Source organism: Triticum urartu, chromosome 7A, assembly GCF_056163025.1.
Source record: "Triticum urartu cultivar PI428250 chromosome 7A, HENAU_Tu73, whole genome shotgun sequence".
NCBI lineage: Eukaryota > Viridiplantae > Streptophyta > Magnoliopsida > Poales > Poaceae > Triticum > Triticum urartu.
The window spans coordinates 358,250,828-358,263,754 of record NC_141879.1 but is presented as its reverse complement, the minus strand read 5'-3'; the positions used below and the strand labels follow the sequence as shown (position 1 = coordinate 358,263,754).

Genomic DNA, 12,927 nt, shown 5'->3' with positions numbered 1-12,927 from the left:
AAATATTTAGGAACGGAGGGAGTATTTGGTTGCTGCATGCAGCCGGTAACGACGCAAATGCCTGTGAGTAAAAAGGGTCGCTAGTTACGAGCCAGAATAATCAGCATAACTCGTTTCGCCCACGAATTGGCGCGAATAACACGGACGGAAGCCGGGCAAGCTGGGCGAGCCAATTCTTCGGCGCTGATCCAAACAGGCACCAAAACGCACGGGCAAGCCAAATTTTTTGGTAGGGTCGGCATTGGTAGAAATCCAAACAGCCCCTAAAATCTGTAAAACGGCAAGTATATGGCTAGGCAGTGGACTATGGGTGTTGCACAGCTATGCAACAATGATTGCAACAACATTTGACGAGTAATACAAGTTTTTTCCACGCAAAGAGAAAAAAACTCAATAAAATGAGAAACATGTAAGTTTTGTGTTAGCACAATCGCTCAAGGCTCAAGGGAGACAGAAATGCAGCACCGCAAGCTGTAACACATTGCTGAATTTAAGATTGCATCTGTTTTGCATTTACAAGTACATCATCAGCCCATAAGCAGGCGAACAATTCTATGCAACAGGAAAAGACGCTACATCCAATCGATGATGATCTGTGATCCATCAGTTATTAACCGAATACATCTCTACAGCTAGGTAGGGAGGGAGGGAGGGAGTGGTGACTGTACAACCTGCCATCTAAAAGCTATCCCCCATGATTAGGTAGGTAAGGTGAGTAGGAAAAAAAGAATGTCGTTGACTAAAATCTCCGAAGAGAAAAACCAATGCCCTCTGCCTACTATCCTTTTGACTACCCTAGGAAAACGTTCGATCTTGTCTTTAGCCAATGCACCATCTCCTTATCAAGAGGAGAATTGTTATTCAGCACAGCATCCATCATTGGAGTGCCAAAGAATCTTGGGTCGCTCTTGAACACCCATATCCGGTCCTTCGGCCATGGACGTTGGGCCTGTTTCTCCTGTCAATCAACCATCAACAACGTCATTACATTTATGACCAAGTCGAACCACAACAGCCACTAGAAAACACGCCATCAGACAAATGCATTAATCTTGAAGAAGTAGCACTTACCATCCGTGATAGCATGAATCTCACAGTTCTGGTGCCATAAACTCGCTCTTGAGTTGGCTTTACAGACTTTACATAGAAAGAGGACACATCTGGTAATGACATACAACCCTTTCTAGCTCTTGTCAGTCTAGATTCGGGTTCTGCATTCTGGCTGTACCAATAGATAAGCTGTGCTAAGCAATAGTTCTCTGGGTACGTCTTGCTGTACTCCTGGAAACCTGGTCCCAGTTTATCAGCATATTTGGGACCTAAATCAAGAGGACTGATATGAACTGGTGGAGACTTTACGGTCTTGTAGTCCTGTACGTGGTGTTAGTTGGGTCAGCTTCAAGTACAGATAAACAAAATCACAAGCATTTTTTCGCGACTGAGAGAAAGACAGAAAGCTTTCGCTTACTCGGGCTCTGAAGAAACACTTTGTGTAAGCATACATGTGAATCAAATCAGCAGCAGCGTCATGACGGCACTTGTATGTGCATGAAAGAGTTCGCAACTCATCACGCAACCTGTAGAAGGGAGTCAGAATCCAAATTTGGATAATTAGAGCTGAGGAGTCAGATTTCAAACATACCATAACAGAGAATTTCGGATGTCTCCGTCGATGTCTTCAGAATCAGATGGATCATGAAGCCGAATTTTGTCCTTGAGATCAGTAAGTACATCTTCGTCAACATGATGTTCAATTGACTGAAGGAGCTCATCAACTAATGAGCCTTCCCCTTTCCAGATGGCAGACACTAGACTTCTCCCGGTAAGCCTCACCAGAGGAGGGGGGGCATTCTTGGGGTCCCCGAATATACATCTCATAACATACCTTACCTAAAGATAACATATCGTCAAAAAATCAATAGAAAGATCAAGCAAAAGATTCTTATTGGGTTTATCGATGATAATATATAATTTTTGCTACTGCAGAACAAGTTCCAAGTAATTAAAAATAATTACCCACCTTATCAAGTGTATGAGTTAAATGCTGTAATCTAGAATTTAATACACCCTCAGCCTGCGTGTAGAGACAGAATTAGATCATATCATGCAAGTCAAAGAAACACGAGGTGAAGCGAAGCCATCAGCATCTACCTGAACCTCAGCATCATTCCTCTCGGAATCCATATTTATATCTGTAAAAAACTGGCGTTTCTCTTCCATGTTGTGCTTAAAGATCTCATTAGGAAGTTTCTGCCTCTCGAAGAATATAAACCGCACCTTTCATTTACATGAAAAGTTGCCATGAGCACAGAAACTGGTTATCGCATCGGAAGAGAAATTGAACAAGAAAGAGAACTACAAATTACCAGCTGGGCCGTGTAAGCAACAAGCCACCCAGGCAAACCAGCAAGCAAACAGGTACCAAGACCAGCTCTACCCAAGTCAATCAAGTCTTGTTGGGAGACAGTGTTTGCTTCGCAAGCCTGTAGCAGCAAACTGTGTCGATCAAGCACACCATGGAATTCCATTAACACCTGGTTGACGATGAAGTTAGCAGATGTGATTATGTCAAAATGATGCAAAATAAATAAAGGAAAATAGTGTTTAGGAATTAGGTAAACCACAGTCACCCTTGAACCATCAACCAGAATGCTTGCAAAAGTTTACCTTCTCGAAAGCTCCCTCTCCAGAAAAATTTAAATAGCTGCCCCGGCATACTTGACTTCCACAGAGGCAAACCGATGCTTCATGCTCTTCCTTACTCTAGCAGAACAAGAATGTAAACTTAAAGTAGTGTAACTTAAAACGTAGCTTATGCAGGAACACAATGTGATGCTCACCTCAGTTACAGAGTTGTAATCAAAAGTGATTTCCTCGCCTTCTGCAATCGGCCTAACAGTGTAGACTCCAATCTGGTATTGACCATCCACAGCAGTCACTCTGGAAAATAAAATTAAGGAGCACTAGTTAATATAAGAAGTGTGAGAAAAAATACCTGCAAATGCTTAACGCATTAAACACGGAACAACACAGGAATAGTTTTGCCCATTCGCTATTGAAGTTCTAATGCACATGCATTAACCACCACATGATAAAACGATGACAAAATTTCATAAAACTTTTGAAGAACGGAGGAATGACAAAGCAGTTGTATAAAGGTAAAGGACTTGCACAACAGCAAAGTCAAGCTCCTATCAATGTTGATCATTTAAAAAGTACTCCCTCCGTCCCAAAATTCCTGTCTTAGATTTGTCTAGATACGGATGTATCTAATACTAAAACGTGACTTGATACATCCGTATTTAGACAAATCTAAGACAAGAATTTTGGGACGGAGGGAGTATATGCTTGAACTTTGGATCAGTGAACCTCTTTCACAAATGGGTGTAAAAGAAATTCAGGTCAACACTGAAAACAGATAGCATAGAGTCATGTGTAGTGAAAAAGGAAATCATTGTGTCGTAAAAATCTGGAGATTAATGGGCTTACTTTGCTTCACAGTTGGGGTTACATGAATGACAGATTCTGCTTGCATAGTTAGCCTTGTGCATAGCATCAACAAAAACCAAGTCATATCCATCACGGTCCCCCTTTCATCATAACAAAGGCAAAAGATCAGTCATCTGTAATAACCCTTCCTCACGATGTCTAAACTCACAGATTAGATACTTGGATGGCATCAAAAAATTTAAAATGGAAAATACCTTTGGTCTTTCTAACATAATGTTATAAAACTCAGGAGCTTGATCTTCACTGTTGTTTTGTATATGTTTAATACCATCTTGCTTTTCATACCATCTCCAAGAAGGGTAAACCTGCAAAGGTTACAAATATATAAATACATTATGATTTTATATGATATGGATTAATTCTAGAAACATTGGATATACAGTTAGAACACACCTCCCCGAAGAACTCAATAACAAAGTCATCCATGCCAAATCCACCCTTTTTGTTGCAAACAACTCCAAGACCCTGAAAGAATGTGCGGAAAGTTAAGATAGGACCGTCTAGTTATGATGGTATGCAAACATTAATGAATAAGGTGTTGCTGAATGCATGCCTTTCTATAAGCAACATAGTTATGTTCAGGGCGGCTCCTCATGGCCTTCAGCATTCCAAGGCACGTCTTTGCAGTTCGTCTATCACCACTCTCCTCTGCAGACTTTTGGATTTCTTCGATGACAGGTTTAAGGGGGTAAACCATAGGAGTATTTCCAGAACCAGTGAAATCCCGAACCTGCTTATTCAAAGTATTCAGAAGCAGCTGCAATCACAATATCTATGTGAGTCCAAAGCATCCCAGCAAATGAACTAAAATGAAAAAAAAAATCTTCGTCAGTTACAATACCTCCTCAATAAAGGTATGTTTGTCAGCAGATGACAAGCCAACGTCGGCTGGCATAATGTCACGCAGGAGATTATGTGTGTATGGATCTATGCCGTATACTTCTTGCTCAAGAACTTCATCCCCAGGTACCTTTCTACGTTGATAATCCTTAACCTCTGGAATCTCCAAATTTTCAGTACCATTCTTCTGCGAGAGCAGCTTCTCAGAGTAGTCATCAGGTAAAGCAACCCGCATTTTTCGTTGTACTTCCTCCTCATCTGCTACAATAAGGTACTTCTCAATCACTTCGTACTTCCTAGTAACAGGAGGGACAAGGCTTGCTTTTGTCATGCGAGCACCCCATCCACGATCATCCCCGACAGAGTCACCAGATTCAAACAACTTCATACCATTTCCCCTTAAGTCCCATGCTGCAGAATTTGAGTCAAGGTCACTCTCTGTATCAGAAACAGTAGTTTCACTCTCAGTTTCATCACCTTCAGAGTATCCATCATCATCATCAGATGTCTCACTCCCAGAATCAACATCCATTTTCTTTAATTTAGATAGGCTTCTTTTAATTTCACGGTCAAAGGCACGGGATGAAGCATCTGCACCAGCAGAGGCAGTAGCCCAGTTTGCTCCCCTCCTTTCCCCCGTAGTTTTATTTTGTTTCTTTTTTAATTTTGCGTCTGAAGAATATTGACTCGTGTCAGAATTGTCCTTCTGGGCTACTGCTCCATCTCTCTCAGAAATCAATCGTGGGTTACCGAGTCTCTTTGCTAACTGGATAAAGGACACAACAATTTGCTTCATATCTCCCAAATCACTTCGGCCTTTATATCTGTAGTAGCAAATCAAATGTGAGAAAATGCAATATCACAAACTTACCCTGCTCTGCAAACCTTCAACTCAGTTAGACTGAGCAACTTTACCTCAATGCATCACGGCACATAGATCGAATATCGTTCTTGAGAGAACTAAAGCCATGCCGAGCATAATATCCACTTTTCAACCTACCTTCAATTTTTGCAACCTGTAAAACAAAGATATTGTTAGTGAAAAATGTCAAAGATTCTACGAGTTAAATCACCCACTGATGTCGGGGGTATCCTGGATGGAATGGATACTGTATTGAATAGTCAATTCATGTGCATGGTGGAAAGGATTCTTGAAAATAAGGTTCATGTTGGTGATACGCTACAACTTGCTAAAGATGTATCATGTCTACTGCATGGTACACCAGTCAATGAGGCCTTTCCTAGCGACATGTCAAAATATGGACGGACTCGCTTGAAGGGAAGGAGGATGCTGCATGCGTAGCACACCGGCATCATCTTGTGGCAGTACTACTAAGAGACCTGGACCTACAACGGTTGTCACAATGGTGTGAAGTTGGATGGCATTGATGCCAGTGTCACGGTGCAATTGAGTAATGGAAAGGACGGAAGAACAATCGGTACGGTGGACAAGGTGAGCAGGGAGATAATGTGAGTTAGATGAGGAATTGACAGCCAAATTTGATGAAATGGTGTAGAGGATGCAGACAAGTTTGCTGGAAGGCGATGGCAAAGTGGGGGAGATGAGGAAGGCGATGGATGATCTGGAGGACACAGAAGCAGATCCCAGATGTGGAGCAGGAACATGTAAGTTTGTTGACAGGCTGAACAAATTCTGCCATGCAGACACCATTTCAACCTGTAATTCAACGTAAGCTCCCCTTGGCTAAGCGTTTCCTTAAATCCAGTCTTAAGAATGTTCTACATTTTTTCAATTAGCCTCCCTCTTTCGTTTGCAAGGTAATCCGGGCGTTCTTTGAAAGATAATTGGGTCATTGTTGCATCTTAGGATCTTATCTGCTTTGAGGCCGCTGACCTTTTTTAAGGAAGAGAAGATGAAACAATCATTGCCAAGGAAGAAGACAGCTATTGAAGAAAGACAAAGGTATATCCTCGATGCTCATTGGAACACTTTTAACCTTTACATCTCCCTCTGCAACATGGTTAGGTTTAGTAAAAGTGCATAAGTTTTTTTTTCTTGCCCTCTATCTGCTAGCCTCGCAACTTCTTCAACTTCTAAGTAGGCTCAATTTTTACTTTTGCAAAACTTATAACATGAGCAAGTCATGTACCTTTGGAATGAAGAAATCAAATCTGCTGCTCTTCATGATTTCTCTCAATCTATTGATGACAAACTCTTCCATCTTCCGGTAGCTATTCTCGGCCTTCCTCTGCATCAAACGCCTTAGTTGTGCATCCTTCGACAAAACAGCAGAGGACTTTCTAGCATCAAGCCATTTTGATCGTTTATAGAAACCTTGCCCAAAGGAAAGATTGGCATTCTCTCTATTTGAGATATCAGCAAAATAGCCGTCAAGTTCATCAGAACCACCCAGCTGACTGGTCAAGTTCCTTGCAACTTTGGATGCATAATCATTTCCATCATCTATCTGCTTCAGGCTTTTAATTTTCTGGAGTGACTCCTCAGGATTCAAAGAGCTCTTAATCCATTTAATATGGTGAAATCTGCTTTTCATATCCCATAGCTGACTGCAACCCTGAATGTGCACATAACATATGTTCGGAAACTGCACTAGCACTTCACCAAGGGCAAGAGAGCTCAGATTTGAACACCCAACTAAAATCAGTGTTCTTATATTTTGCTTCTCATAACCAGCCTGAAAGGGAGATAAATAATTTGAGTCAGAAGTTGAAACTTTGAAGATGACAAAAACAACATCTCAAAGTTTAAGCAGAGAAGGGAGTCATACCATAATACCATGAAACACAGAATCAGTGCACTGAAGGCCAACAGAAGAAAAATCAACGAATCTACATGTGTTCCTGTAGTACTGAACACCAGTGTTCCAGAGCTTACAGGTAGCTGCAGAAGAAATCAGTGATTTCATGTCCGCCCTCAGAAAATGGAAGATTCTTGCTAACACATGCACATTCAGTAAACCCCAGCTGTCACTTCCAGCTACGGAATTAGTAGAGTTCTCTTCAACAAGAGCAGCATCATGACATAAGTCTTCAAAAGAGCAGTCATCATTCTGACTGGCAAGGATGTCCTCATACATATTGATACCTTCGTCACTTTGATTAGGTAGCAGCCTTGCCCTTTTTACAGACCCAGCATCTTCTGCAGAAATGCCAAAAAAGGGAATTGTTGCAAAGATCGACTGTCATAACAGACATAATTATAACAATAGCATGAATATAGCATAGAAATTAACATAAGGTGTGCCATGTGCAACTGGAAGGACTAGTCAACATGATGGTAAGCTGAGAAGCACAATTAATGGCAGAAAGTAAGGAAATAGTGCATGTTTAGACTAGATATGAAGGAATACCTGGCAGGATTTTCCTTGAAGCTGAATTGTTAAGAAAGTTCATTTCTATTTCCTTTTTGGGCTGCTTTGCTGCGATCCATGGATCCAAGACCTCGTTTATGGCTAAAGTAAGCTCCCTGCTCTTGAAATACTTCATGACTAGTTCATGCAGCTTACCACGTGTATAACCCACAAACTGGGGGTGCAACTCATGGAACCTACCAGCTCCATGGTTCACAACAGTGTTGGACTGCTCCACAAGAGCAGAAGTAGAATCTGAACTTCCTGGCCCTCCATCGCGAGCAGCAGACTCAGATTTCATATCCTTAACAACTGGAAGCCATGTGTTATCAATCTTTCTGAACACACTGCTCTGTTCAATAATAGTGCCCTTTTTAACTAACTTTTGCAACTCAGAGTAAGAAAATGGGCCATGCTCATGTCCAGTTCCATCCATGTAGTACCAGTCACCCAGTTTGACTGACAATTCTTCAACAGTGCAAACATGGTCCTCTGGGATGTTTGGAACAGACTTGGACTTCTGCAGACTTTGTAAATCATGTTCATGATGTTTCTTGAAATGAGACAAACCTTCATGAACGGAATTCCTATCAGTTCCAGTTGAGTGGGAGCGTGAAGATCTAGAAAGTGACCGCTCAGCTGCTCTGGACTTTATGCATGGTTCGATAGAGGACTGATCCTTGACAACCCGAGCATTTATCTTAACAACTGGAAGCGTCATCCCTTTCACTCCCTTTGGAAGTTGTCTAATCTGATTCTGGCATAACCTTCCAGGTATAATAGCACTGGCATCATCAACACTGTCAGTGTCCTCTTCTGTCGATGAGAATGCCCACAACGGCAGATCAAGCTTTTTAGCAGGTACATGGTAGTAGAGGTCTTCCTTGCAGTGCCAGCGGGGATCCTCATGATTGCCCTTCAGCATCTGACAAAGAGCATAGCCTTCATTCAGGACAAGCTTTTTCCTGTAAGGCTTATCTTGGTTGAATTCATCGTTCCTCTTCCAGTCACCACCTTTGCAAGACCATCTACCAGAAAACCACTCGCTACATTCAACATTATGATAAAACTTTTCCCTCCCAACAGGACCAACACCACTGACGAATCCAATGCTTCTGTTGATCCCATCATCTCTTGCAGGTTGGCCTTGGAACCTAGGAAAATCTGGCATAAGAAGACAGAAACCCCGGTATGTCAACAAAAGAACAAAGGGCAATCAAAGAACTAGATGGTGGTACCATTCCACCTTGTACATGTTGTAAATGATTAGTTTTCAGAGTAAGACGTAGTGTCCTCAGGACAAGTAACATCTGGAGAACTAAAGCAACATACACTAGCTTTCAGAAATTACATGCGCATCCTTTCAAAAAAAAACATGCGCAAGAGTAAAAAAGTAACGAAGGATAAACAAGCACAGATTGATCCAATACCTTCAGGGTAACTACACCTTTCCCAATCAACAGGCTCAAAATGTGCATCCAAAACCTCTGCAATTTCCAAACAAGGAAAGACACCGGATAAGTATAATCATGAGGGGTAACTGCTGGAACACATCAATTACAGCTCTGAGAATCAAAGCCAGACAACAAAAGGATAGCAATAGATTCCGTTTTAAGGCATGTGGAAGCTCTGTACTTGCATTTACAACCCTCAAAAGATTATATTTGCGCACCACGTAATACAAGTCTAAAATTAACATCCACAACTACTACTCCCTCAGTCCCATAATACAAGATGTTATTACAACCGATGTAATAACATCTTATATTATGGCTCGGAGGGAGCACCTGTTTTTTTAAACTGCCTTCAAAGAAGAGTGTAAAACAACCTGATCCAAATGGTTGTTATTTTTCCCGAATTAAACAGAAGTATGTAATAATGACTTAATACAGAACTTCCCAAGGGTAGTTACAGAAATTGTCACTTTTCATACCGACGGACTAAAAACAGAAATCATGGATATACAAATGTACTAAAACGAGAAATGCAACAAAAATCCAAGAAAACCCAAGGTCAGGGACAAGATTCTACAACCGAAAAAATAGCACTAAAAGAGGACGAATAATACATCATATAAGGCCCGAGCCCAGACCCAGACCCAGCCACGTGGAAATCCTAAACATTCCAAGATTCGGTGCAAACTGCAAGAGCACAACCAAACTACCAAAGTCGAGGGCCCTGAAATTTGCAACCCAAAAGGATATAACGAAACGGAAACCCCAAAAGCTGTAAAACAAAAAACAATCCCTCAAAAATAAACAATCCCTAAAAGCCCAAAAAACAAGCTCAGCCCAGCCCAGCCCACTAACATCAAAAAAGCATTTAAATGTTCAGCTCAAAAAGTAAAGAAACGTTTTTACCTCCAAGAATATCAAGCTCATGTCCATCCACCATAGTAGCTCCATACATTAGTGCCTCGACCCTATTATCAATGTAGAGATCTTCCTTCTGTTCTTCAGAAGCTTCCTCTTCATCCTCAGCACTCCATGCCAACAAAGCTGCTCCTTCTCGAGCTTCGTCAAGCAGATTTCCTGGGGCTTCTGGAGGGCTAACCTTCTGTGAAGAAAGGTCCGCATACACCAAGGGAATATCAGATGGAACCAATGGTGAAGCTGCATTCTCAACAGTCACCCATCTATTGCTGTCAGCATGCTTTATTAGATGATCAGAAAGAAGATATCCGTCTTCTACCAGTTTCTTCAAGTCAGCAAGCTTGGTAGGTCCTTGCTCAACACCAAATTGGTCAAGGTAAAACCACTTTCCCATGATAATAGTGGGCTCAGTACTGAGTTCAGGTGCTTCACTGGTGTGAGGTGGGGTGTCACAGATATCCATGTCTTCTTCCATTGAGGCATCTTCAGCGAGATCATTCAGCTGCTCAGGTACTGGTGGCGGGGGCAGGGGAGGAGGCATATTAGGTGGTAAAGGCGGAGGTGGAGGCGGAGGCGGCGGCGGTGGTGGCAACGGAGGTGGTGGCAGCAACTCAGTGCATTGAACGCCCTCGGATGCCTTCCCCTTGGAGATCCTCTCCTCACTCTTTATGTTGCTACCACTATTACTCTTAGTTGGTTGCTTCATTGACTTGTTTTTGTGCGGCACATTTTCTAGGTTGTTGCTTTCAAGCTTAGCACCCCTGCTCTTCTTACTTGCTTCATGGATGTCAGTTGTTCGACCACGTTCAGATGGTGATTTATCATGAGAAAGCGCAGTTCGGTCTCTGATGTCCTCGTGCTGAGTCCTCCCACGAGGGGAATTATCAATGCGGCTCGGTGTGTTATCCCTGTGATGGGCCTGGCGTGCTCTGTGTCGTGGTGAAATGTACGGGCTGCGGTCTCTGTTATCACAGTGACGACCACGGTCCCGGTCTCGTGGGGAGCGCTCCATGCGGCCTGGGCTCCTCTCATGGCGAATGCGGTCATGAGGAAAGCGCCCCAAGATGCCTGGGCTCCTCTCAAGCCGATCATGCCGATCTCGTATTTGCGGCAAGATATCATGATTTCTTCCAGACAAATGCTTCCCACCAGAAGAAGTCTTTGGCTCTCCCTTCCTTCGACTTCTTGACCCTGATTGAGTGAATGTCTCAGCTTGGTGTTTGCGGTGGTTGCTCTCGGGCTCTACTGCCTGGCTCTTCCTAGCACTGCCAGTGCTGCTGCTCTCTGGCTTAATCTCACCAGGCTCCTCATCAGAATCCCGTGAAGTGCCTTTCTTCCCATCCTCGCGGATGTGAGCTGACAAACATATCTTGCCGCTATGATCCCGGTCCCGTTTTTTTCCCAGTGGAGTAACCTCCGCTGGCTCCACCACATCTTTATTAGACTTTCTCCCGATCTTGTCAGACTTACCTTTCCTCTGCGTCACAGGCACAAACTCAGTCTTGTCAAGCTCCACGTTCCTCCTTATCTTCCTTGTTGGCTCTGATTGCATGCTTACAATCTCCCCCGGCTCCAACTCTGCAGCTGGCGAGGAAGGCAGCAACTTGCGCCATTTCTTGGGAGGTATGGTCCTGTCCAAGTCCCGTGTGTTGTCTGCCTCTCCATTGAGCAGCAGCTCCCCTTCCTCGAGGTCGGCAGCTGAAGCCGAGTAGTGCTTGCGGTGGTGGTGGTGGTGGTGGTGATGGTGGTGGCCGTGCGCTGCTTTCTCCCCCTTGTTTGGCATCGCTTCTCCCCTCACGAGGGCGTCGGCACGGAAGCCCTCCACTGCACGCTGAGGCGGGACGGCGCACGCGACTCCTCCATCTCCCATGGAAAACCTGGGAGGGTGTCGGGGGCGGTCCAGCGCTCCGACGGCGAAAAAACCCTAGCTCCCGGCGGCTCTCCCAGGGCTCTCCACGCTCATCTCCGGCGCTGCCGCGCACAAAACCCTAATTCCAGGCAAGCAGATAGCAGGGCACAAATCAAGAGCAATGAGAAGCAATTCGAATTGAACCAAATCGGATTGAAGCGGCCCCGGATCGTAGCGCTCGTACCTGCGGGGCGGGGAATCGAGACGCGGCTCCTCAGATCGAGAGATCCGCGGCGGCGACGGTGCTTCCCGGCGGAGGCGTCGCGGGCTTGCTCTCCCCGGGTTCGCGGCGGTTCCCTTCCCGCGTCGGCCCCTCTCGTCGAGTCTCGTCTCCAACGCGGGCGGGGGCGCCCTCGCGCTCGCTATCGCCTTGGCCTTGGAGGTGTGTGTGTTTGTGTGTGTTGGCTTCCTGGTCCTGGCTTTAAGGGGGCTGATGCCCTGTTTGTTCGTAATAAAACCTCCCCTGGGCTTCGGTCTTATGGGAGAAGGAGACGGGAGACGGGCTTGTGTGTGTATGTTTGCTTCGATTGATTTCGTGTACGGGGTTGCTAGGGCAACTCCACCCACCCCTGAGGCCTCTTTTGATTTTAAGGAATTTTATAGAAATTTTAGAGGATAGGATTTTTATAAGATTTTCCTTTAGAACCCTTTGGTTCATAGAAATGGATTTCTATTCCTACATAGGATTGGTTCCTATCCTTCACATTTCATAGAAAAATAATAATGAGCCTAGACTCAATGAAAAAATTTCTTTGGTGTCAACCAAATGACATCTTGTTTCCTATTCCTACTCATAGGATTTGAGATATATGTTATCTCATTTCCTACAAGATTCATATTCCTACGATAATCCTATCCTATGAACCAAAAGAGGCCTAAGTAGATGTCTTCGTCTGTTTGGGACAGAGAAACGGACACGTCCGTTCATTTACGGTCGTGCGACTGTAGATGCATCCAATCAAAC

At 43.9% G+C, this 12,927-nt stretch overlaps 1 protein-coding gene across 1 annotated transcript; it reads right to left on the bottom strand.

Annotated features, from left to right (window-relative positions):
- Positions 1-457: 457 nt before the first annotated feature.
- Positions 458-12,426, bottom strand: SDG2 (SET domain protein 2). The gene is made up of 21 exons (XM_087535064.1): positions 12,148-12,426; positions 10,043-12,042; positions 9,113-9,169; positions 7,683-8,846; positions 7,101-7,471; positions 6,462-7,007; positions 5,266-5,366; positions 4,352-5,174; positions 4,064-4,267; positions 3,904-3,975; positions 3,705-3,815; positions 3,490-3,590; positions 2,841-2,940; positions 2,668-2,763; positions 2,367-2,534; positions 2,152-2,277; positions 2,021-2,074; positions 1,643-1,890; positions 1,469-1,577; positions 1,072-1,371; positions 458-958 (listed from the first exon to the last, which is right to left on the bottom strand). Exons 2-21 carry the CDS (start codon positions 11,922-11,924, stop codon positions 791-793), a joined length of 6,801 nt encoding a protein of 2,266 aa, XP_087391190.1. The 5' UTR covers positions 11,925-12,042; positions 12,148-12,426; the 3' UTR covers positions 458-790.
- Between the last annotated feature and the right edge of the window lie 501 nt (positions 12,427-12,927).

Excerpts from the sequence above, each read along its gene's own strand:
- SDG2 (XM_087535064.1), bottom strand. The coding sequence starts at position 11,924 with ATGGGAGATGGAGGAGTCGCGTGCGCCGTCCCGCCTCAGCGTGCAGTG. Across the intron at positions 2,941-3,489 it reads AACCCCAACTGTGAAGCAAA|AGTGACTGCTGTGGATGGTC; the intron begins GTAAGCCCATTA and ends TTTATTTTCCAG. Across the intron at positions 2,075-2,151 it reads GGAATGATGCTGAGGTTCAG|GCTGAGGGTGTATTAAATTC; the intron begins GTAGATGCTGAT and ends CTCTACACGCAG.